Genomic DNA, 24,314 nt, shown 5'->3' with positions numbered 1-24,314 from the left:
GGCAGCTCCTAGCGACGCGCCTGACGCCCGCCGAGGCCCGGCCTGCTGCGCCGCGCCCCTGGGGGACGTGGCTCCTCTCGGCGGCCCCGGCGCGGGCGGGCGGCGGACTACAGCTCCCAGGATGCCCCGTCCTGCGCGAGGCCGGGCGGCGCGGCGGGGGGCGCCGGCGGCCGGAAGCGGGAGCGGCGGGGCCGGGCGGGCCTGCGGGGCTCGGCGCGTAACGGGAGCCTGCGGGGGCTGCGGGAGCGCCTGGCGGGCGGGCGGCGGGGCAGGGGGCGGAGAGCCTGGACGCGCTGGGCGGCGCGGAGGCTCGGGACCGGGGGGCGGGCTCGGGGCTTGAAAAACCCCGGAGTTGGCTGAGTCGACGCGGCGGCGCGACGTTACCCCACGGCCCTTTGGTCTTTGCAGCCGCTTCTAGAAAATTCCCGCGGTCTGGGAAGTCCAGGCATGATCGCTAGGACATGGCAAAGTTCCCTGATGCGTTGTGAGACAAAACACGTCTGGACCTGTGCGTGGTGAAAGTCGCCGCTGCGCAGAAGGAGAAGCGCATTCTGAGGGGGGCCCTGCGGTTACCCCAGATACACTTTCTAACAATACAGGACAGGACGGGCCAGCGCGGGGGTCGCAGGCATGAGCCCCTCGGACTCCCTGCTTGCCGGGCGCGCCCAAGGTGGGTTTGGCACAGTGGAGGACAGGAGGGAGAGAGCCGACACTGAGGGAAACCGTTCCCAGGGGGTGAGCCATATTTATAGCCAGAGCGAAAGGAAATATTTCCACCCTCAGTGAAAATCGTGTCAGGGGGTAACCAGAGCTTGACGCCCGCCGTCGTGCGGAATGCTGCCTAGAAAGTAGCATGGGTGTTGTCTGCGAAGGGGCTTCAGCCATTGAGCCAGGCACCCACCTCCTTTCTGAGATGGGTACCTGCCACTTCCCCCATCCTTTTGGTAAGGGACGATGTCCACTGCACGTTGTCCGAGTAATCGCGAAGCCTCGGAAAGCCCGTTACGTTATCCAGAGCACTTTGTTTCTTACCTGAATTGTACCCCTGTAAGGAATTTTGATTTTGTTGATATGATTTCTGGACTTTGACCTTTTGAATGGGCAAAGTGAGAGAAGCCTTGGTGACCCTTGGACTCAAGCACTGTTAAAGCTACATCGTTTCTAAGCAGCCACTTTAATTTTGTTCGTTAGGGAAGGTGAGCCTGATGTAGGCAGAGTTCAGATGATCCGGACCGTGCTGTGGAGGATCTGCGAACCTTGAGAGATGGTAGGCAGGGCGCAGAGGCAGACATGGGGAAATGTGAACGCTGCCCCAAACCGCACCACACACCCCACACCCCTCCCAGGTCTTGGGGGTCTTGACTGCATGGAATGCTTTGGGGGCTGGGTGACAAGGACCAGGATGTGGTCCTTAGAGAAGAGTGATGGGAGGTGGCATTGTATTAGACTTAAACAGCGAGCAAGGTTTCTTCTGAGCCTCAGTGTCCGGCTGGGAGCATTTTTTAAGTGTCTGTCTCTGGCATGGAGGAGTCAGTGGCATGGAATAGAAGAAAACATTTCTAGTCACGTGACATCTTGGCTGGCAGGGTTTGCATGTAGGTCTGGACATGAGGGGAAAGGAGAAACTCCTGCCCACCCACTGGCACCCACTGCTGGTTAGTGGGGACTGTTTCCATGCTCTGAATAAGTCTGTTCTCCGAAACGCCAGGGAACCATAAAGGACTTCTGTCTCTAAATGCCTTTGGTGCTTCTGCCTCTGGTGACTTGGCAAAAGGCAAAGCAATTCATTCTGCACTTCTGGTTTCAATGCATGTTTACTGTTTGATTTTGTTGATATGATTTGCTTTTCCCATTTTAGGCACCAAAAACCAAGAAGGGATTGAAAGGTGAGTGGAGAGATGGAACATCACCCTTAAGTGAAGTATGTTATCTTTTTTCTTTGGGTCCAAAAATAATTTAGTCATGTCTGTGTTTAAATGTTCTTGGTGAGAGTCTTGCTGTTTTTGTCGTAATTCCCTAGGCAGCCTCAGTCTTCGAAGCTAAGGACTCCTTGTGCTGTTTCATTTGCCCTCAGAGAAATTCAGAAATAAATATGAGACGAGGGTTTGGGGAAGAATCATTCTCTCTGGGAGAAGTCAATGGTTGGGGTTAAGGGTGCTAAAGGCATTGAAGCCATATGGGAAAACTAATTCAGTGTTCATATTTAGGTTTCCCCCACATGCCGCCATCAAAAAGTGGCCAAGGAGGGGTACGTCTCAGATAGAAGGGTACGAGGAGGCTATAGATCTGAAAGAAGCTTGCAGATGCCTAGAAGTCTTGGTCACTTTTCCCAAAGAGCTTTGCTGAGCTGTTTTTAGTCTAGAAGACTGATTATGGGCTAGTGTGTCATGGGAAGGCAGGTAGAATGTAAGTTCTACCGAAAATCTATACCGTGTTCCTTTCAGAAAATTACTTTAAATTCTGCCCTAGGGTGTTTCAACAAGGCATTTTAACTTGTTGCTAGAGACTTGGGAAACAGCTGGTGGCCAATGAAGGGAGAGTTAAGCCAAAGTCCCAGCAAGGCTCTGAGGCCCTCGGGCAAGTCTTGTACTTGAGTTGAGTTTTAGAGCCACACTTCCCTCCTGAAGTCACAGTGGCCCCTTTTCTGTTCCAGGGTCCATTGATGATGTCCTTGGTGACCTCCTGGGAGATGATAGTAAGTGCTTCTTCCCAAGAATCCCCTGGTTTAGGCTTGTTTTTGTTGTTGTTAATTTGTTTTTTAAAATTGAGATTAATTCATATTAATTTCATCATGAAATTCACTCCTTTAAAGTGTACAAATCAGGCCCAGCACGGTGGCTCAGGCCTGTAATCCTAGCACTCTGGGAGGCCAAGGCAGGTGAATTGCTCAAGGTCAGAAGTTTGAAACCAGCCTGAGCAAGAGCGAGACCCCCATCTCTACTAAAAATATATATATAAATTAATTGGTCAACTAAAAAAATATAGAGAGAAAAAATTAGCAGGGCATGGTGGTGCATGCCTGTAGTCCCAGCTACTTGGGAGGCTGAGGCAGGAGGATCGCTTGAGCCCAGGAGTTTGAGGTTGCTGTGAGCTAAGCTGACACCATGGCACTCTAGCCTGGGCACCAAAAATGAGACTCTGTCTCAAAAAATAAATAAATAAATAAATAAAGTGTACAAATTAGTGGCTAAATGGTATTCACAAAGTTGTGCAACCATCACCACTACCTAATTCTAAAACATTTTCATCACCCTTAAAGAAACCCCAGGCCTATTAGTAATCAGTCCTCCTGCTCCCCTCCCCCCAACCTTGGGCCACCAAGTGCTCTCTGTCTCTATGGATTTGCCTGTTCTGGACATTTTATATAAAATGGAACCATACAAGAACTAGCCTGTGCATCTGGCTTCTTTTCTGTAGCATAAGATTCTTCAGTTCATCCGCACTGTAGGGTGTTGGTGCTGCACACTTTCCGTGGCTAGGTAATATTCCATAGTGTGGCTAGACCACATTTTATTTATCCATTCACAAGCTGGTGGACATTTGCATTATTTCTACATTTTGGCTGTTATGAATAATGCTGTTTTGAACATTCGCATACAAGTTTTTGAGTGGATGTGTGTTTTCAGTTCCTTTGGGTATGAGCCTAGGGGTGGAACTGCTGGCCTGTATGGAAACCATATGTTTAACTTTTAGAGGAAACCGCTTTTCCAAAGCAGCTATAGCATTTTACATTCCCCGTAGTGGTGTAAAAGGGTTCCAGTTTCTCCACATCCTTGCCAGTGCTCACTTTCTGTCTTTTTGACTGTTGTCATCCTTTTGGCTATAAAGTGGGTTCTTGTGGTTTCCATGTACACTTCCCCAGTGACTAGTGACACTAATCAGCTTTTCATGTGCTCACTGGCCATTTGTATATCTTCTTTGGAGAAATATCTCTGTTCCAGATCCTTTGACCCTTTTTATTTGTCTTTTTTTGTTGAGTTGTAAGAGTTTCTTATATATTCTGGATACTAATTCATCCTTCTTTGTGTTCTTTGCCGTATTGAGCAGGGCTCCATGGTCATGCAAAGCTCAGCAGGGCCAGTGAGGCTTAGGTTTCTGCCACATGCCCCCCAGGAACCCGCAAAACACAAGCTCATGTATTCCACCAGCAATTTTCTGTTTTTCTTTTTTTGAGACAAGAGCTATCTCTGTTGCCCGGGCTAGAGTACGGTGGCATTTTTGTAGATCACTGCAACCTCAAACTCCTAGCTTCTCCAGTAGCTGGAACTATAGGCATGAGCCACCACACCCAACTAATTCATCTATTTTTTGTAGAGACAGGGTCTTGCTCTTGCTCAGGCTGGTCTCAAACTCCTGGCCTCAAGCGATCCTCCCACCTCAGCCTCCCAGAGTGCTAGGATTACAGGCATGAGCCACCGCGCCTGGCCCCAACCTGCAATTTTGGGCGGTGGAAGTGCCATCGTTCCTTCTGCTTTTCCATGGGGTGCAGTTGAGTTGGGCTGAGCTCTTCATTTGGCACTTGCTGGCATTTAGAATTGACTCACTGCCCTCTCCCCCATACAGGTTTTTCAAGGGGTGACATTGGGACCTGCCTGTGGGGCCAGTTTCCTCCCTCCAAACATACCTTTCTTTCAGCGGGACTGTCTGGGACATAGCTTGAGGAGGGAAGTCACCACCCTTTTCATCTTGACTCCACTTCTCTTCAGCAAAATGACATCTCCTCTGTTTTCTTTCTTGCCAGCGACACCACCTGAGAAGCCTGTTAAACAAGCGTCAGGTGCCAGAGACACCACAGGTGTAGCTCAGGCGCTTCCTTCAAAGGCCAGAACGAAGTAAGCGTGAGAGCAACCCGTTTCAATCCAGATGCTTTCTGCCCTCCACCCCCCACTTCCTGCTTGGCATGTGGAGCTTCTGAAGTCAGTAATTTCCACCCCTTCCCTCCACGCCCAGCTGTTGCAGGCGCCTGGGGGAGTTGAAAGAGAACTGAAGTGAATGGAGGTCAGAAGTCCTGGCTTCTCATCCTACATGTGTTACTTACCATGTGACTTTAGGCAATATCTGGACCTCTCTGAGCCTCAGTTGTTTTTGTTTTTTTTTTTTCTTTTCCTCATAATAAAAGGATTGGCCTAGATCAGGGATTTTTCAAATTGTGTTTGTTCTAAGGTTCTTTGACAGGTGAGAGAGAAGGGAGGTGCTCTTCGAGCGCCCCACCCTCTGCTCTGATCAGAACCACAGCAGTTGTTTTTTCTCTCTTACCTATGGTTTTTAGTAATTTGTTCCTTTTTTTTTTTTTAAGCAGCTGGACTACTTTAAAAAAAGTTGAAAATCACAGCATTAGGTGACCCGTGAAATACCTTTTCGCAACTCTGTTCTCCTGGAGAAGGCTGTCCAAGTTCATCTGGACTCTCTAAGCCACTCTTCCTTTTTTAGAACCATCTAGTGCCCTGGGGATGAGGGGAAGCGCTGATTCCATCCCTTTGCAGGTCCCTCCTGGAAGATGGCGTCTTCAGCACCAGGGCAGGCCTGGCGGGAGCTGATGCCGAGGTGAGACCAGCCCACTCTCCAATCCTCAGCCTCTCTTCTTATCCCTGGTAGTAGTGAGATGGGCATTGTGGCCAAGGGGCTGCTCACAGAAGGGTTTAGAAGTCTTTGCATTCAGTTTGTTCTTTTGTCATGGGGGAGTTTGCTGTTTTTTAGAGACAGGGTCTCACTCTGTCACCCACGGGCCAGGCCAGAGTGCAGTGGCACAATTGCTCCAGCCATCCTCCTGCCTCTGCCTCCCAAAGTGCTGGGGTTACAAGTGTGAGCCACCGCACTGGCCCAGCTTGTTCTTAAAGCAGAATAATTCCTAAGGGCTGCCATGTGGACCCAAAGCAACATCCTTCTTCCCACCAATAAGAGGCACTAGAAAGGAGAGCTCCTAGCAACCGTGGGAGTCTTTGGTGTTGTCCCTTTCCCATCATAAAACTCCCAGCTCTCCAGCCACGTGCATGGGAAGTTGCAGAATTTCAGTCCTGGGAGAGAAGAGGTCTCTAGGTTGGGAGAAGGAGAGAGTGGCAGCGCTTTCTGGGTCTCCACAGCCAGGCAGGTTTGACTTGGAACAACAGCCAAACCCAAATGCGGAGACACAGCAACCTTCCTGTTAAGGCTCCGTTGGCTGAGCTCTGCTCCTGCCAGCCGTCTGCCCTAAAGCAAGGGACCAGAGCCCTGAGTTTTTTGGGCTTTGACTAATTAATGTTCCTCTCATGGACTTAGGTTTCAGATGTCTCAGACGCAGACCCAGAGGCTTTGCTCCAGGCCATAAAGGTAAGGAACCAGTTTGCATGATTTGCTGGGGCAGGAAGTGATCGTTTGTGCCAGGGCTTCATTCTCCTTCTGATTTCTCCCTTTACAACTCGTGTTTCTTTTTTTGTTGTTGTTTATTTTATTTTATTTCTTATTTTTTTTATTTCTTGAGACAGAGTCTTGCTCTGTTGCCTGGGCTAGAGTGCTGTGGCATCAGCCTAGCTCACAGCAACCTCAAGACTCCTGGGCTCAAGCAATCCTTCTGCCTCAGCCTCCCCAGTAGCTGGGACTACAGGCATGTGCCACCATGCCCAGGTAATTTTTTCTATATATTTTTAGTTGGCCAATAATTTCTTTCTATTTTTTTAGTAGGGACAGGGTCTCGCTCTTGCTCAGGCTGGTTTCAAACTCCTGAACTTGAGTGATCCAACCGCCTCGGCCTCCCAGAGAGCTAGGATTACAGGCGTGAGCCACCAAGCACGGCCTACAACTCATGTTTCAGAGCCTTCCTGTGCAAGAATGGAGCTCAGCCATGAGCTGTTAGCTTTCTCATCTCTCTGGGTATAAACCAGTTTTCCTGGTGTACAGAGAGTGGACAGTCTCTGGCACAGGCCTCTGGTGGAATGGGGCCAGCCCTATCCAAAGGCTCACCTGCCTGGGCCCCCCACACCCAGGGGGACAGAGGGGAGACTGTCCACTCTGACATTTGTTCTTACCCTTTCTCCGTATTTCTCTCCACATCGCCAGCCCTGTCCCCTTCAGATGGGGACTACTGTCATCAGATCAAGCCCAAAGCTGATCTTTGCAGTGGAATTTTAAGGCATCAATTTTAAACAGTTGATAAGAACATAATCTCACAGTGCTCAGGTAGCTTGGCCTGGGCCGCCACTCTCTCTCCCTCCCTCCCCTTCTAGCCAGCAGCACCTCTTGTCTGACCCTTGGCCTCTTGTCCCTTCTAGTTGACCCATTTTTCTACGGTCCCTGGGTTAAGGCCAAGCTCTTGGTTCCAGCCCTGTGGGGCTCTAAAGAATTGGTGTGTGTTCCCTTTGTGTGTCAGAATCAGCTTCTTTAAACCCAATTTGAAATCTCTCTTCGCAGGACCAGCAAGTCTGCTGACTCAATCTTTGGTGGTGACTTTGAGTCTCTCATTCCAGAACAATTAGCTAAAGCCCCTCCCTTATACTCTGCTTACCTTTGGTTAGACTTTTTCTTTCCTGGCTCACCTTTTTTCTTAACAGTTTTCTCATTTTCCTGTGGTTTCTCCCAATTCTGCCTCTGGGTGCCAGCTGCCCATCTCAAACAGGAGTCCTCATCCCCTTGTCAGCTGTCATCCTCCATCCCTCTTGCTTTGCTAGGACCTGGACGACATGGATGCTGACCTTTTCGGTCTGAAGAAGTCCAATCCGGCCTCCAGCAAAAGAGCCGCGAAGAGTCCTGGGAAAGAAGAGCTGCCCAGTGACCCCAGGCCTGCTGGCAAGTTAATAGCCAATGAGAAAGGTGCGTGGGAGGGAGCGCCCTGAAGCCACTGGGGAGGCCTTGGGGACATGAGAGATGCTTAGAAGGAAGCTTTCGTGTCCTGTGGCTTTTCTCTGCCCAGGGTGGAGAGGCCCCAGAGCAGTTGTGCAGTGTGTGTGTACCAGTGATTGCCGTGGGGAGGGGACGAGTGGCTTTCCTCCCTTCCTGGGGCTGTTCAGTCCCTCTGAGTCCAACACGGGCAGCCTCTAGAGAAGCTCTGTCCATTAAAATGGACAGTTGTTTGGTACTAGCTGGATGTCTAAAATCAAAAATAGAAAAAAAAAAAAAACAGTCATAGGGTAGCCTGTGCATCTCCCAAACCCATGTCTCTGGAGTGACTCTTGATGAGGAGGGCAGGGGGTGGGACCCGTGTGAGAACTGAGGTGTAGACCCCTCCTGTGGCCGTTCATGGCCACGAGCGCTCAGCTTCCCAGGAAGAAGTGTGCGATTCCCGGGCTGCAGAGCACGGTGTGGGAGGAACACCTTGGCAGGAGGACCCAGGCCCACAACCTTGTCTTCTTTTTGCTTCCTGCAGGGGATACCGTTGCCATCAAGAAGCCACCTCCCTCTCCCGCCAGCTCTCCCGGGCATCAGTACAGGAGGTTTTCCTTTGGAGGTACCATCGCCCCGCCGTGTTCCTGGGACACACGGTTCAAGGGTGGAGTGGCCTGGGTGATGCCTGCCTGCCTGAGGCCAGGTTGCCCTGCATGTCCTACGCGGAGCAGATAGCTGGTGCCCCAGGTTCAGCTCCTCGTGAATCCAGGAAGGGTCTAGCGATGTCCCGGCTGGGATATTTGGGCTCCTCATTCGCAAAGACTTTGAAGCTGGGAATCAAATTGAAGATTTTATAATTTAGAGAAAGTCCCTTTCCCTGCATGAACACACGAATGTTTTACGTCTCTCTTGATGCCATGGGGACATTTCCAAAAGGCCATGCAGCCAGCAGAGTCAGAGGCCCCACGGGCAAGCCTAGGGCAGGCCCGGCAGGCCCACGGCCACCCTCCGACTTGCTGTCCCCCAGCTGAGCCTTATCTGGGTGCCGAACCCCTTAGCACAGGCCCCATCCGGGTGCTGAGGGGCTTGCTCGTGTCTTAGAGCAGTGGGAAATCTGGACCCAAGTGAGAACTCCCTCAGCTTTGAGCTGCTTTTCCTGAATCAAGTGCTGCCATCTGACCTGTGCTTTCCCTTCTGCCGGGAGACTCGGAGGACCCGCTGGCGGGACTTCTCTCCGACGATGAGGAGGAAATCGCTGAGAAGCCGCCCGTGACGGGGAGTAAGGCGGCTTCTGACAAGAGCCCTGGCACAGTCAGAGATCAGGGTAGGGAGGAGTGGGCTTGTTTCTCATCCTAGGACAACAGGCTGACTGACCTTACTGGTGCAGAACCAGAAACCTCAGCAGGGCAGGGACCAGAGGTCTAAGGTCCAGGATAAAGAGATTATCGTTCTCGGCCAGGCGCGGTGGCTCACGCCTGTAATCCTAGCACTCTGAGAGGCCGAGGCGGGAGGATTGCTCAAGGTCAGGAGTTCAAAACCAGCCTGAGCAAGATCGAGACCCCGTCTCTACTATAAATAGAAATAAATTAATTGGCCAACTAATATATATAGAAAAAATTAGCCGGGCATGGTGGCACATGCCTGTAGTCCCAGCTACTTGGGAGGCTGAGGCAGAAGGATCACTTGAGTGAGCCCAGGAGATTGAGGTTGCTGTGAGCTAGGCTGACTCCACGGCACTCACTCTAGCCTGGGCAACAAAGTGAGACTCTGTCTCTGAAAAAAAAAAAAAAAAGAGATTATCGTTCTCTAAACAGGGAGGTAAGATGCGGGAGTCTGGGCGTGCGGTGGGGGGGGGTTGTCCCATAGACAGACCAGACAAGTGCAAAGCCTGCTGCCCCACCCAAAGTCAGGGTTGCAGAGAAACATTCTCATATCACAGTTGAGGGCAAGAGCACTGCAGGCATTGGGCCTGTGTTCTCTCTTTTAGGTCCATCTATTCCTCTGACTCCTGGGGACACCCCTGTCCGAAAGAAAGAACTGTTTGATGACGGGGATGACATCATGGCCGCCCTGGGTTTCGGAGACAGCCCCAGTGCAGAGAGAAGGCAGATGGGAGGCCAGTAAGCATCCCTGAGCGCAGGGAGCCCCTGGCCAGGCTGCTGCTTTGTGTCCAGGAAAAGGCTAGTGGGCAGGTACGGTGTGGGTCCCCCAGGAGCCCCTTGAAGTCACACGTCCCTGTCCTGCGTCCCATCCTGCAGGGAAGGGCCCCGTCCTGCACGCTCCAAGCTGGACGAGCTGCTGGGGCGAGGCTCTGCCACCACGCTGCTGGCCTGCCCAGGCGCAGGGGAGCGCAGGGAGTTCAAGCTAGACAAGAAGTACCAGAGGCCGCAGGGTGAGGAAGCTTGGGGATCAGCAAGGAAGGGCAGGGGGGCCTCTAGACCAGGTTGTTACCATAACCCGTGGAGAGAGAAGCTTTACACAATGATACGCACACACTGTGGTACACATTTGTAACTGAGACAAAAGTGTCATGAAATAATACTTAACCATTACTGTTGTTCGACACTCTTTCATTGAGATGCTATTTGGTTTAGAAATACACTGATTGTGACTCACTGAGTTGGTTTCTCTACCCGCTAATGGGCAGCTGCTCACAGTTTGGGAAACACTGTTCTGGATCAGTGTTTCTCGGAGCATCGGCCCATGGGCCATTGGTTGGGAGTTGTCCTTGTGACAGCGCAGCTCACGGGGCTCCGAGGATCATGGACAGGGCCCGGCTAGTGCATCTTCCCAGCTCCCCGGGATCTTGCAGCTGCTCCCTCCAGAGCAGCTCCTCCTGTGGTCGTCTTACACGTCAGGCTGCCAGTTCAGCTATTTTTAGACAAAGAGTTCAGCAGCTACAAAAGAGTTTGGCTTTCCCTGCCCCACATCATGGTCATAAGCTCCTTCATTGACAGACGAAGATGCCTGGGATGATGAGGACTTCACCTTCGGGGCCTATCAGCCCACCGTGGGCTCCTCCGAGGGCCGACAGTCCCGCCTGCAGTCGGTCAGGTAAGCGGGATCTGCAGGGGGCTTGGGCTGTGAGGCAGGGTGGCCACTGGGAAGACAGGCCCCTGCAGCCTCCCCCATCCCCTCCGACAGCGTTGCGTGGGAAGCCACAGCGTGCAGGGCCATGGTGTGCAGGGCCCTAGGCTCTGCAGGTGCTGGGGGAGAAGGAGATTGCCTGGTCCTGTGAGCCTGGCAGGGGGTGGCGATAGCCCCAGCAGGAGCCTGTCTCCACCTGGGCTGTCTGAGACTGCCCAGGCCAGTCTCAGAAGGACAGGAGAAGGTGGGCCCGCCCTCACCTGAAGCCCCTGAAAGCCACAAGAGGCTGTGATGTCACTTGGCTCCCAAGAAACATACAGCCCAAGGGGTAGCAAAACCACTGGCCATCCATGGGGGGTTCTCAGGCCACACTCCCCAGGAACACTGCCATCAGACCTGCCCTGACAGTCTTGATAGCGTGTTCCTCCCAGTTTGCAACAAAAATTAAATCAGCGATTTTTCTGAATGTGGAGTTGTCTTCCAGTATGTGTTTTAGGCTTTGTATTTTGGAGTGACATCAAATCTATGAAAGAGTACAAGGAGCTGTCTCCCAGCCTTTGCCCAGACTCAGTGGTTGTTAACGTTATGCCACGTTGGCTTTATCCGCCTGTCTTTCTGTCTCGATAGCCATATGCACACACTGACATTTCTCCCACTCCCAGAATGGGAACCAGCTGCCGCTGGTCAGTAACAGATGTAGGCAGTGGCTGAGCAAATGGACAAGAGGCAAAGTGGCTGTTGATGGAAAACCAGGGACCTACTTGAGCCAACCATTTTACTCTGGACACCTGTGTCTGTGGTTATAACTTTTTTTTTTTTTTTTTGAGACAGGGTCTTACTCTGTCATCCAGTCTAGAGTGCAGTAGTGTGATCATAGCTCACTGCAACCTCAAATTCCTGGGCTCAAGTGATCCTCCTGTTTCAGCCTCCCAAGAAGCTGGGACTACAGATACATGCCACCATGGCCAACTAATTTTTTTATTTTTTGAAGAGACGGGGTCTCACTGTATTGCCCAGGCTGGTCTTGAACTCCTGGCCTCAAGCAATCTTCCTGCCTTAGCCTCCCAAAGCACTGGGATTACAGGAGTGAGCCGCTGCACCTGGCCCATGGTTATAATTTGATCCTATTCTCTGTGGATGTAATTGTCCCTGGTTCATGTGATTGCAGTCAAGACTCCATATTTTGTGGTATTCTACAAGTGGCACACAGCCTGCCGCTGCCCTGTGGCTTGAGCTTGTCCAGAAGCCGCTTCTCGTTGGGCCTCGGGCTATCTGTGCAGATTCACTGGGCATAGTCACTCCTTGCTGTGGGCCAAGGAGTTGCAATAAAGGGAATAGCTGGGACGATTGGAACAGGCTGCTTCCCCTGCCTGACACCCTCCTCTTGGTCTTGAAGTAGGTTCTTAGCAGATGGTGGCCCAGACCCCAAGGGAGAACCAGGCTCCAAACAGAGCCTTCCAGCAGCTTCCAGCCCCATCCAGCCCAGGAAGGGAGGAGCCGACTGGTTGGGCCTCAAGGACGACAGCTTGGACCCGCTTCCTCGCTCTCCTACCAGAGAGGCCCGAAGGGGAGGCTCCCTGCACTCCTCACCCTCCGCACCCCCTCTTGTGAGCCAGCACCCTGCCCCGGCTGGGCTGCCCTCCTCGGGGGCAAAGCCACCATCCGAGGGTGCAGGGTACCCTGCCAAAGCCAGCCGGGCTTCCAAGCCAGGAGCATCCGAGGAGAAAGAGGAGGACTGGCTGAGCCATGCCCTGTCTCGGAAGAAGTTCCAAGGCCTGGCCAGAGAGGAGTGTGCTGAAGCCTCTGAGGGCCCAAGTGCGGTGGGAACAGCAGGCCATCCCCCGCTTGGCAGGTACGGGCTTGGGCTGCTGTGTCTAGTGGAGGGGGCACTGGGTGGGGCTTCGAGGGCCTGCCTTGCCTGCTGTGGACTCGGTTGGCAACACTCAGTGTACTGTGGGCACTGAGGCCTTCTGTGAGCTCTGCTTCTCTTCCTCTGGGGCACTGCAGGGAGAGCTTCTGGCTCCCTGGCTTGGCCCAGGCGCAGACCACGAGGGGTCTGGGGGGCTGTTGACACTCACGCCCTGACTGCTGAGGGGCAGGTGCAGACTTGACTGGACAGGAGAAAAGTGAGGGTGCCCCAAGGTGCAGACACCCTGCCCACAGCCCCTGAGGCTGGCAACCCCAACATCCCACTGTTGGTGCTTCTGCCAGCCCCAGCTTAGGTGAATGTGGTGTGAGTTGAGATGTCCTGGCGCCCTTGGGGAGTGTTAGAGGAGACACAGTGGTGGAGAGGCAGTTCCTGGGGAAGACACAGAGTGTTGATCCCGTGGGGCAGGACAGTGAGTGACCTCTGAGGGCAGGAAGGCAGAAAGGGCCGGCAAGCCGGAGAGTCCAGAGGAAGTGAGATCGCCATGGCCAGAGCCCAGGGGAGGTGAACTGGCAACTTGTGACAGCCCAGGGACATCACCCAGTCCCGGGGTTGGTGTGAGATCAGGAGGGCAGCTTTGACTTTGACCTGAAGCCGAGGGGTAAGCTGGGGCCAAAACAGAGAAGACCCTGCCTCCTCGCCGACCCTGGGAGCCGAGGAGGGCAGTGGAGGTTACAGACAAGAGGGTGTCACCGAGGACGGCTGGGCTTGGGAGGAGGTCGAGCAGAGCCTCAATGGAAAGCTGAGCCACGTTCAGTCGGCCACAACAAGACCCCAACTTGAGCCTAACTCCGGTGTACATAACGTGGCCATTGTCAGTCCTTGGGCAGCGTCCATTCTCTGTGGATGCCGGGGTGGGGAGGGGGAGGGAAGCCTACAAACCCAAGAGCCCAGGCTTGGGAGGAGAACCCCCCCGAGATGCGACGGTGGGTGGGAGCAGGAAGAGGATCGGCCAGGGCTTCACACTTGGAGCTCGTCCCTGCGCCATCTTCGTCCCGCCTCACCTGGGCCTTCTGTCACCCCCCTTTCCATGTCACCTTTGCTCAGCCGGCCTGCTGCCAGCACTCAAGGGCTTGAGCCAGCAGCCGCTAGAGGGACCTCAGGAAAAACAGCGCAAGAAATGCCACCTGCCAGGCCTGACATCTCGGGGTATGTCTGCAGCCGAGCTGAGTGTGAGTGAGGCTCGGTGGGCAGAGCAGGTCTGGAGATGGATGATGGATGTGCTTAGCCGTGGTGCTGGACGCTGGGGAAGGCCTGCTGATGGACGGGCTTTCTGAGGTGGGGTCCCCACCTCCATCACCAGCCCCCAGCACAGCCGAGACACCCTCCCTCTTAGTCAGCTGCCCACTCCTGCTGTGTCCCACACAGAAGGCTGTTCACGTTGGCCCCCATCCCTGTGTCCTGTCCTCAGGTCCCCTGTGACTCGGAATCAGGCCACCTCGGCCGTCCCTGCAGGTGTCCCAAAGATGGGAACAGCCCCCAGAGACCTCTTCAGCACCGGTTTGTTTTCGGCTTTGTTCGGGGGCTTTGGCTTGGGTGAGAGGAGGTGCTTTGAGCTGCGTTTGTGGCCCCTCCTAGACACACACAGTCCTGGACCTCTGGGCCTCCTGCTCATCTCTTTGCTGTTGATTTTTCAGAGCCTGCCATTTGTGTCCCGAGCTCCCAGGAACCCGCAGGGCTTCCTGTGCCTGGCCAGGTAGGGAGGATGGACAAACAGGTGTAGCTCTTGGGCCCAGGGAGCAGTTCTCCCGTGCTCAGAGGCAGCATCAGCGGTGTGACCTGACGACCTGCCAGGAAGGGAAGGACGTGTCAAATATATCAAACATGACGTCAGCCTGTCCACCCTGGCACCCCCCCAGTACTTTCCTGAACTTTTAGCCTTGCCACTCCCAGGCAGCGTTGGGTGTTAATTTCGCAGCCTTGGTGGGGAATTCAAGGGCAGCCAGGTGGGGCGCTGGGAGTGCTCCAATCAGAAAGCAGGGCTGCGGGTCCTAGCCTTCTGTCTAGCCAGCCTCCTCATCCTTGCCATCCTACCACACACCTCCGTCCCGATTTCCCAGATGTGGCAGTCACCTTTGGCACCTGGGCGTGGGAGGTATAGCCCCCAGGAGCATGTCACGGGAAGATTGTTGGTGGGGCAGCTCACAGGATCCAGATTAGAGTCAGCATGTGAGCTCCAGGCCTGACAGATAGGGCCGGTGTCAGAGCTCTTATTGTAGCTGAGACTTTCTCTGCTGGGACGTGGCTATTTGTCTGGGAAGCTGGAGACCACACTGGGGAGGATATTCGAGGGACGGTGGGCGGCCCATGTTCCTGACCAGACCTGAAGAGGGAGGTGCCATGCGGCCTGCTCAGCTGAAGTGACCGTGACTCTCCCAGGCCTCATATTTGGCTGTGTAGTGTGACGGCCCTGTCCCCTGTCTGCAGCCACAGATCAGGTGTGGGGCCCAGGAAGTCCAGTGAGCAGAGGACCAGGAGGTAGCTGAGCTCAGCCAGGTCCCTGTCCCCTTCCTAACCTGGAACACCTCTTCCTCTCCTGCAGTCCCTGCTCCCAGAATCGCTGGCGCAGAGCCTGCTGCCGGGCACAGAGTACCAGAAGCAGCTCCTGGCAGCACAGGCGCAGCTGCAGGGCGGCACTGCCCAGCTCCAGACTGAGCTGCTGCAGAGCCAGGTGCAGCTGGCCGAGCTGCAGGCCCAGGTAAGGGGCAGAGGGGCAGCTGGCAGGATGGGCAGGGCTGCCGTGGGAGGGCATCACTGAGAATGGTCAGAAGCTTCCCCAGGAAGGAGGAGGAACAGTAGGCACAAAGCACGAGGAGCAGAGACTGCCATGCTGGCCAGCACCTCACTCCATGCCAGCCCTCCTGCTGCGTCCTAGGTGCGGAAGCTGGAGCTGGAGCGGGCCCAGCACAAGCTGCTGCTGGAGAGTTTGCAGCAGCGACACCAGGCGGACCTGGAGCTCATCGACAGCGCACACAGGTACCTGGCGCCTGCCCGGGCTGCCCGGGGCTCCTGTCTTGCCCCAGCTCTGCCTTGGATCTCCACACTGACCCCAAAGGCCTTTTTTGGTGGTGGCCCTCTGTCTTCTAAGCCCCGTAGCTGGGTGTTCTGTTGGCAGAAGCCGAGTCAAGGTGCTGGAAACAGCGTACCAGCAGCGGGAGGAGCGACTCCGGAGAGAGAATGAGGAGCTGTCAGCTCGCTACCTGTCACACTGCCAGGAGGCCGAGCAGGCCCGCACCGAGCTCACAGCCCAGCACCAGCGGCGCCTGGCCGCTGCCGAGCAGGAGAAGGAGCAGGAGATAGAGCGGCTCCGGGAGCTGCAGCGGTGAGGCCCCGGGATGGGCGGGTGCCGAGCGTGCGTGCCGGGACTGGCCAGAGGACGGTGATCCCTATGAGCGCCTGAGCTCAGCGGCCTTGACCAGGGGCCTGAGCCCGTCCCTTCTAGCCCACTGAGGACTGGGGAACATGTCGCCCCCAGGGGTGGGGTGCCACATGTTCTCATGGAGGTGGAGGGGCACCCTCAGAGTCCAGAGGGTCACTGACTAATTGGGCAGACGTGGCAGCAGTGAGCACCGAGCGCCTAACTAAGCACTGGTTAATACCCGCACCTGCTACCTGGTAGAGGCTGGTAACTAGAGCCACCCTGGGAAAGGGATGCTGTTTTGCTTCCTGTGTTGATATGGCTGTCTCTCTAGACAAGAATGAGACCAAAGAAAGGTACCTAAGGGAGTCGAAGGTCAGCGAGGGCAGAGCAGGCCTTCTTAGCTGTTCACGTGGGCAGACGGCGTTGCGCACACAGCTCCATCTTCTACATGAAGCATCCTTGGCTGAATAGTGGGAGGAATAGGCCGGGCACGGTGGCTCATGCCTGTAATCCTAGCACTCTGGGAGGCCGAGGCGGGCGGATAGCTCAAGGTCAGGAGTTCGAGACCAGCCTGAGCAAGAGCGAGACCCCGTCTCTACTCTAAATAGAAATAAATTAATTGGCCAACTAATATATATATAGAAAAAATTAGCCGGGCATGGTGGCACATGCCTGTATTCCCAGCTACTTGGGAGGCTGAGGCAGGAGGATTGCTTGAGACCAGGAGTTTGAGGTTGCTGTGAGCTAGGCTGACGCCACGGCACTCACTCTATCCTGGGCAACAAAGTGAGACTCTGTCTCCAAAAAAAAAAAAAAAAAAAAAAATAGTGGGAGGAATCTCCTCCTTGGAAAGTGTGTGTAGCACTGAGGCACCAAGACAGAGGAGCTGGGGAGACTGAGGCAGGGCCCTGTCAACAGGGACCGCTCAGAGGCACACCCTCTGGGGGGCGAGGAGCGGCCACAGTGATCACCGCACCGCCGAGGGGTCCTGCTCAAAGTTGCGGGGCCATCCCTACCCCTGCCCCTCAGGGCGTCCATCCTGGACATGCGCAAGGACCACGAGGAGCAGCTGCAGCGGCTGAAGCTGCTGAAGGACCGAGAGATCGATGCGGTCACCAGTGCCACCTCCCACACGCGGTACGTGCACCCCCCAGGCCCCGTCCACCTGAGGGCCAGGGCTAGGGGTCCCCGGGACAGCATGACCCGGTCGTCCTCCAGGTCGCTGAATGGCATCATTGACCAGATGGAGAAGTTCTCCAGCAACCTGAACGAGCTGTCCTCCCGAGTGGAGGCCTCACACCTCACCACCTCCCAGCAGCGGGAGCTGGGGACCCGGCAGCGAGACGAGCAGCTGCGAGGTACGCCCCCATCTCAGTCACCTGGGCCCCCGTGGCGGGAAGATGGGTGGGCCGTGAGCGCCCTGTGGGCTGCCCCCAGCACTGCAGGAGCAGCTGGGCCGGCAGCAGCGCGACATGGAGGAGGAGCGGAGCCGGCTCCAGGAGGTCATCGGCAAGATGGAGGTGCGGCTGAATGAGCAAAGCCGGGTGCTGGAGCAGGTGAGCCCGTGCTCCTGCCTCAGGGCGTCTCCCACGGCACCTGCAGGCGTAGCCACAGTCCTCTGACCTCATATCCTCAGCTGGTTGCTCCCTGAGCCTCACCTCTCCTCTAAATGTCCCTCCTGCCCTTCCTGCCTCCGTGTTCCCAGCCTCAGCCTGGACCTCAGCACTGCCTTCCTGAGCACACAGAGGCCACCTACCAGCCCCTCCCTGCACCCTCCCTGCTCTCTGCCACCCCCCCCCCCACCGTCACCCATCCCAGGGCCATCCTCCGTAGTCCACCCCACCCCCAAACCATCAGTCGTACTTCCCACTTCCCTCCCAGACACTCGGATCTGTCTGATCAGCTGATGCCTGTGACACCGGGACAGGCACTCTTGCCCACTAAATGTCAATCCCTCCTCCTCAGCTGGAACAGACACATTGGAACTCCCCATGTATTTTCCATATATAAGAGCAAGCTTTATAGAAAAAATAAGGTTGGCCTGCCTGTAATCCTAGCACTTTGGGAGGCCAGGGTGGGAGGATCACTTGAGGCCAGGAGTTCAAGACTAGCCTGGGCAACATAGCAAGACCCCCTCTCTAAAAATTATATTTTCTTTCTTTTATACTAGGTTGTAACATAATACATTTTATTGAAAAAAGTAAGATACAGGAAACAATGAAGAAAATGAAAGTTGCCTAGCCAGAGACATCCACTGATCACATAACCTATACCCTGTAGACATATCAACATAGATATAGGTGTTTTTATGTTGTGAACTGTATTTGTTCACTCCATCAGTTGGTAACTGTGTTAAGCACCTGCCTAGGCCAGGAACAGTTAAGCTCTCACCTCACGCTGGTGATTCGGGGGGCAAGGATGTTGCTGTTCTTTGGCCCTGGTGCAGTTGGCCGAGCTGGCGGCCACGGGTCCTGCTCTCAGGCAGAATGGCAAGGGCTAGGCCCTGACAGTCCTTCCCAGGTGCCCTTCATTTTGTGCCTCTTTGGGCAGGAGGTGTCTGTGGCATAGCACAGGAGGTGCGGGTGGGTTTGCACAGCTTCTCGGGGAGCGGCCAGGCCTGGCCCTGGTGGGGTGGGGAGCACACTCAGCCTGGCCCGGCCCCGCAGGAACGCTGGCGAGTGCATGCCGAGCAGTCCAAGATGGAGTCCATGCAGCACACCCTAGAGGAGCAAAGGAAGGTCACAGCCCAGCAGATGGCCATGGAGAGGACCGAGCTGGAGCGGGCCAAAGTGAGTGCAGCCCCGGCGTTTAGCTGCTGACACGGCCATTGTGCCCAGGGACCCTCACACTGTGCCCTTGCCCGCCATGTCCCAGAGTGCCCTGCTGGAGGACCAGAAGTCCGTCATGCGCAAGTGTGGGGAGGAGCGCCGGCGCCTGGCAGCCGAGTGGGCCGAGTTCTTCGCACAGCAGCAGCTGAGTAAGGAGCGGGCGGAGCGCCAGGTGGAGCGGGCGCTGCAGGTGGACACCCAGCGGGAGAGCACCCTCGTCAGCCTGGCCAAGGTGAGGCCCAGAGCCTCCATCTGGATATAGGAGTTAAAACAGCGTCCGTACTGTCAGCTTCCTCGTATTTCCCCAAGCACTGTATACACATTTTCCCATTCATCCTCATCATACTCCCATAACTGAGATCATTTAAAAAAGAGGCTGAGGTTCAGAGAAGCTGCGTCTGCCATGTCATGTGGCTTGCGTGGGCAGCTCCCCGGCTTGGCCCCAGGCCTCTCTGGCCCATCCCGGAAGCCCCTTGCTCCACCACCCTCTCCCTGAGGCAGGGTGGACAGAGGGGGCCTCAGAATCCCGTGCAGAGCACAGCCAGGCTCCAGAAGGGAGAATGCAGCGGGGCCCTGCCTGCCGTCTGCAGGAGCAGGCCGAGCTCAAGATCCGGGCCAGCGAGCTCCGGGCCAAGGAGGAGCAGCTGGCGGCCGAGAGGGAGGCCCTGGAGCGGGAGCGGCAGGAGCTGCGGCTGGAGAAGGAGAGGGTCAACGCCGCCGCCCTGCGCGTCAGGCTTCGCTCTGAGGAGGTGGAGAGCATGAGCAAGGTGCGGCTTGGGCATGTGGGCACATGGGCGTGGCTCCAGCCACCTGGGCCAGCCCTGACCCAGGCAGCCTCCTTTCCTGCAGGTGGCCTCAGAGAAGTACGAGGAGGGGGAACGTGCCTTGCGCCAGGCCCGGCAGGTGCAGGCGGAGCAGCAGGCCCGGCTGCAGGTGGTGCAGCAGCAGCAGGAACGACTGCGGCAACAGGAACAGCACGTGCACCAGGCAAGGCTCCTCCTGGCTCCTCGGCTCCCCAGCCCCCGCTGCCCCAGGCCCCCCAGCCTCTCTTCCTTACAGCTGAGCCATTCTCTCTGGGGGATGGGCACAGGAGCATCTGAGTCTGGCCCAACAGAGGCTGCAGCTGGACCGTGCACGACAGGACCTGCCCTCCAGCCTCACGGGGCTGCTCCCCAAGGCCCCGGGCCTGGCAGTCTCCAGCCTGAGTGGTGAGTGGATCCAGAAGAAAGGGACAGCCTCTCAGCCCGTCCTCAGAGGCAAGGCCTGGAGCACGCAGGACATCCTCCAACCACTCAAGTTAGAGGGCAAGCTAAATTTTAAAGTCATCTCGTTATTTCTTTTTTACACAAGTAATGCATGTTAGCTTTAGAGAAATAAATCAGAAATAGAGGTGGGGAAACAACTTTTTAAAATATCGTATCCTTAATGATAGCATTTTAAAAAAAAATAAGAAAAAAAAAAAAATAAAAAAAAAAAATAAAATATCGGCCAGGCACAGTGGTTCACGCCTGTAACATCAGCACTTCGGGAGGCCAAAATGGGAAGATCGCTTAAGGCCAGGAGCTCAAGACCAGCCTGGGCAACATAGTGTGACACCCTCTCTATAAAATATAGAAAAGTTAGCCAGGTGTGGTGGTGCACACCTGTAGTCCCAGCTACATGGGAGGATCATCTAAGTCCAGACATCTGAGGTTGCAGCAAGCTGTGATGGCAGACCACTGCACTCCAGCATGGGCCATAAAGTAAGACCCCATTTCTTTAAAAACAAAACAAAAACACTCAATGCCACTTCCCAGTCTAAAAAGAACTACCTTTTTCTTTTTTTTGAGACAGGATCTCACTCTGTTGCCCGGGTTAAGAGTGCAGTGGTGTCATCATAGCTCACCGCAACCTCACACTCCTGGGCTCAAGCAGTCCTTCTCCCAAGAAGCTGGGGCTCAAGCATTTCTCCTCCCAAGTAGCTCAGCCTCCCAAGTAGCTGGGAAAACAGTCACCACCACCATGCCCAGCTGGTTTTTCTATTTTTTGTAGAGACAGGGTCTTGCTTTTGCTGAGGCTGGTCTTGAGCTTCTGACTTCAAGCAATCCTCCTACCTCGGCCTCCCAGAGTGGTAGCATTACAGGCATGAGCCACCACTGCCCTTTTAAACCACTTTTTAACATTTTGGTGCATAATGTTCCACACTGGTATATATGGTTTTAAAAACAAAATTGGGATTGTATCATTGTTGTTTTAGAACTTGACTTTTTTACTCAGTAATACACACCTGGAACATGTTTTCTTCTCAGTAATTGAATACTTGATCAATTCTCAATCGGCATGATGTTCCATGATGAGGCTGTTCCATACCGAGTGATGTGTTGGCACAGCACCTCAGTGGAAAATCTCCCTACATACATCCTTGCACTTTTGCCTGATTATTTCCCTTGAATAAATTCCTAGAAACAGACCTGCCAGATAAGCATACGGGAGCCTCCCACAGAGGCCTTGGAGTTGGTGCTATTTGCCCCAGAGCATCTGTCCAGACCAGGAGTTTGAGACCACCCGGAGGCTGGGCGAGGTGGCTCATGCCTGTAATCCTAGCATTCCGGGAGGGTGAGTGAGCTGCAAGGATTACCTGAAGTCAGGAGTTCAAGACCAGCCTGAGCAAAATCGAGACTGTGTCTCTACATAAACTATAAAAATTAGCCAGGCATAATGGCAAACACCTATAGTCCCAGCTACTCAGGAGGCTGAGGCAGGAGGATCACTTGAGCCCAGGAGTTTGAGGTTGTGGTGAGCTGTGATGATGCCACTGCACTCTAGCCAGAGCGTTTGTCCAGCACCCGGCTCTGCTCATTCAGCCGTGCCTCCAGAGTGGGCGAGCAGGCCTGGAACAAGGCACTTCCACCCGGTTTCCCACCAATGCTTTGGTCCCTGACTTCCTCCTTGCCCTTTGCAGCCCTCATGACTCCTACTGCTCCTCAGTGCAGCCAGCCACTGGCCAGCCCGGGCCCAGGACTCTCAACCCTCCACGCCAAACTGGTGCTGCTGAAGCACACAGCTGAGGAGGTGAGTGTCTCACCTCCGAACTCGGAGGTCCTCGTGCTCACATGGGCGACAAGCATTGAGGCAGAAAGGAAGCACACCATGGCTCCGGGGAGGGCTGACCCCAGCTCATGGTGGAGACTAAAGCAGACCTGCTTAGTGAGACCTGTCCTCTAGGCCAGGTTCCGTACAGAGCAATTTGCATATATCATCTCAGGTCAACCTCCTGGTCCATCTCACTCTGCACTTTGTAGTAACAATGACAACAGTTGTCACTTAGGGAGCATTTCCTGTGTGCCAGGCCCAATGCTAAGGGCTTCACACAGCCCTGGGAGGTACGAAATGTTATTATCTCCACTATCCAGACAAGGAAACTGAGGCTTAGAAACACGAAGTCACGGCTGGGCATGGTGGCTCACACCTATAATCTCAGCACTTTGGGAGGCCGAAGTGGGAGGATCACTTGAGACCAGGAGTTTGAGACCACCCTGAGGCTGGGTGAGGTGGCTCACGCCTCTAATCCTAACATTCTGGGAAGCTGAGTGAGCTGCAAGGATTGCTTGAGGTCAGGAGTTCAAGACCAGCCTGAGCAAAATCGAGACTCTGTCTCTACATAAACTATAAAAATTAGCCAGGCACAATGGCAAACACCTGTAGTCCCAGCTACTCAGGAGGCTGAGGCAGGAGGATCACTTGAGCCCAGGAGTTTGAGGTTGTGGTGAGCTGTGATGATGCCACTGCACTCTAGCCAGGCTGACAGAGTGAGACTGTGTCTCGAAAAGAAAAGAAACATGAAGTCTTGTGCTCATAAGTTCTCTAGCAAACAAGTGGCCACACCAGGATTGAGACTATGCCCGGGCTCTTTCACAGCCTCTGCTGTCTCCCAGAGCCAGGCAGGATCGGGGGAAGTGGGGAGGGGCTCCCGGAGTGAGGGCTGGCTCAGCCAGGATCCAGGGCTGTGCCTCTCTCAGCTCACGGAAGCATGGCTGCTGATCCAAATCTGCCTTGCAGGACCGAGACTTCTTGGAGAATGAGCATTTCTTCCTGGAGACCCTGAAGAAAGCATCCTACAATGTGACATCCCATTGAGTCTGAGAGGGCCCCCCCCTCAACAGAAGACTCTGACCCTATCTCTCTGGCACCACCTGCTGGCCACCAGCTCTGTGGAGGTGGCACCCGGGGCCGATTACAGCTCTTCCTGTGGACAGGGTGCAAGTGTGTCCTTTCTGAGTGCTACAGCCACGCCTCTGGGGCTCTGAGGTGCCAAGACTGTCTCACCACAGCTCTGGCTCTGCCCCACAGCCATCCAGCTCAGATCTGAGGGTCTCTGTGGGACACCCCCGCCGGCCCCCTGCAGGCAGATGGTGGTGGAATCTTTTTGCCTGGGCCTCTTCCGGGGAAGGGGCGTCTCTTAAGGGATGCCACAAGCAGCTTCCCTCGCTCCCTGCCTGACAGGTCCCCTCCCTACTGGAGGCCTGGAGAAAGGGCTCCAGGCCTCCAGAGTGGGAAGAAGGGTGACGGCAGGCAGGGCAGCCAGCCAGATGCTACCTCACAGTTTGAAGAGATCCTGGAACTCAGCCAGCCCCTCTTCTTGCGCCTGCAGGAATGAGCCCTTGCCTGTTCCCGGCGCTGCCCTTAGGACCAACTAGACCAGCTAGCATGGACACTGGCCTCCTGCCTCCTCTTCCTCCCTCACCCAGGTGCCCCACCAGTGGTGGTGGGGGGGAGCTGTGGGCGAGAGGGCTATGGGAGGGGCAAGGAGAGAGGCTCCTCCCTTTGCTGTTCACCTGCCCAAAGCTACAGCCCAGTGGGGGTGAAGAGGGACAGTGAGAGCCTCCCTCAGAGGGGGCGCTGGTGCTGGGAAGACTTACAAGCTGTGCTCCCCGCTGCTGCCTCCTGCCTCTGCTGTCCTCCACCTGCAGGGGCTGCCCAGGCCACTGGAGGATTGGGAATCGTCCCCAGCAGACCCAAGGACAACTAATAAAATCACTATTACTTCTAAAGCAGCTTTTTATCAGGGAGCAGTTGCTCACCTTCCATCAGAGAGGAAACCATCCAGGCAGGCAGAGGAGGAAAATGCTAAATGGGTATAAGGTGCACAGTTTGTGTCTCTCTGCTCTTTCAGAAAAGCTTTCAGAGGGATCTTTCTTACCAGCAACTTACAGCTTGGTTTTGGACCCACTAAATTGCTGTGTTCATTTTTTTTAGTCCTATGACTTTTCTAAAGAGACAGGGTCATGCCCAGGTGTGGTGGCTCACACCTGTAATCTGAGCACTCTGGGAGGCCAAG

The 24,314-nt window shown here is 54.9% G+C and overlaps 1 protein-coding gene across 4 annotated transcripts; it reads left to right on the top strand.

Moving 5' to 3' along the window:
* The first annotated feature begins 298 nt into the window (after positions 1–298).
* FBF1 (Fas binding factor 1) lies at positions 299–24,027 on the top strand. Of its 4 annotated transcripts, XR_012913114.1 has the most exons (31): positions 300–670; positions 1,192–1,267; positions 1,859–1,886; positions 2,654–2,695; positions 4,742–4,832; positions 5,484–5,544; positions 6,256–6,306; positions 7,641–7,782; positions 8,336–8,416; positions 8,999–9,118; positions 9,782–9,914; positions 10,053–10,186; positions 10,752–10,848; positions 12,278–12,733; positions 13,856–13,957; positions 14,220–14,308; positions 14,446–14,504; positions 15,351–15,506; positions 15,684–15,784; positions 15,924–16,130; positions 17,199–17,306; positions 17,388–17,527; positions 17,607–17,725; positions 18,836–18,958; positions 19,044–19,229; positions 19,588–19,764; positions 19,847–19,984; positions 20,088–20,205; positions 21,939–22,048; positions 23,036–23,724; positions 23,947–24,027. XR_012913114.1 is itself a non-coding variant. In XM_075994758.1 (30 exons), exons 2-30 carry the CDS (start codon positions 1,265–1,267, stop codon positions 23,111–23,113), a joined length of 3,405 nt encoding a protein of 1,134 aa, XP_075850873.1. In that variant the 5' UTR covers positions 299–670; positions 1,192–1,264; the 3' UTR covers positions 23,114–24,027. The 4 variants fall into 4 exon arrangements, 3 of the variants coding, with proteins under 3 accessions (XP_075850873.1, XP_012634301.2, XP_020136721.2); XM_075994758.1 differs by having other exon boundaries at positions 299–670; positions 8,999–9,073; positions 23,036–24,027; XM_012778847.3 differs by having other exon boundaries at positions 12,281–12,733; positions 23,036–24,027.
* The last annotated feature ends 287 nt before the right edge of the window (positions 24,028–24,314 follow it).

Source organism: Microcebus murinus, chromosome 18, assembly GCF_040939455.1.
Source record: "Microcebus murinus isolate Inina chromosome 18, M.murinus_Inina_mat1.0, whole genome shotgun sequence".
Taxonomy (NCBI): domain Eukaryota; kingdom Metazoa; phylum Chordata; class Mammalia; order Primates; family Cheirogaleidae; genus Microcebus; species Microcebus murinus.
This window is presented reverse-complemented; position numbering and strand designations above follow the sequence as displayed.

Bases quoted from the DNA above. Each gene is read 5' to 3' on its own strand.
- FBF1 (XM_020281132.2), top strand. The intron at 8,417-8,998 runs GTACCATCGCCC...TTCTGCCGGGAG, and splicing joins CAGGAGGTTTTCCTTTGGAG to ACTCGGAGGACCCGCTGGCG. The intron at 15,785-15,923 runs GTACCTGGCGCC...TTCTGTTGGCAG, and splicing joins CTCATCGACAGCGCACACAG to AAGCCGAGTCAAGGTGCTGG.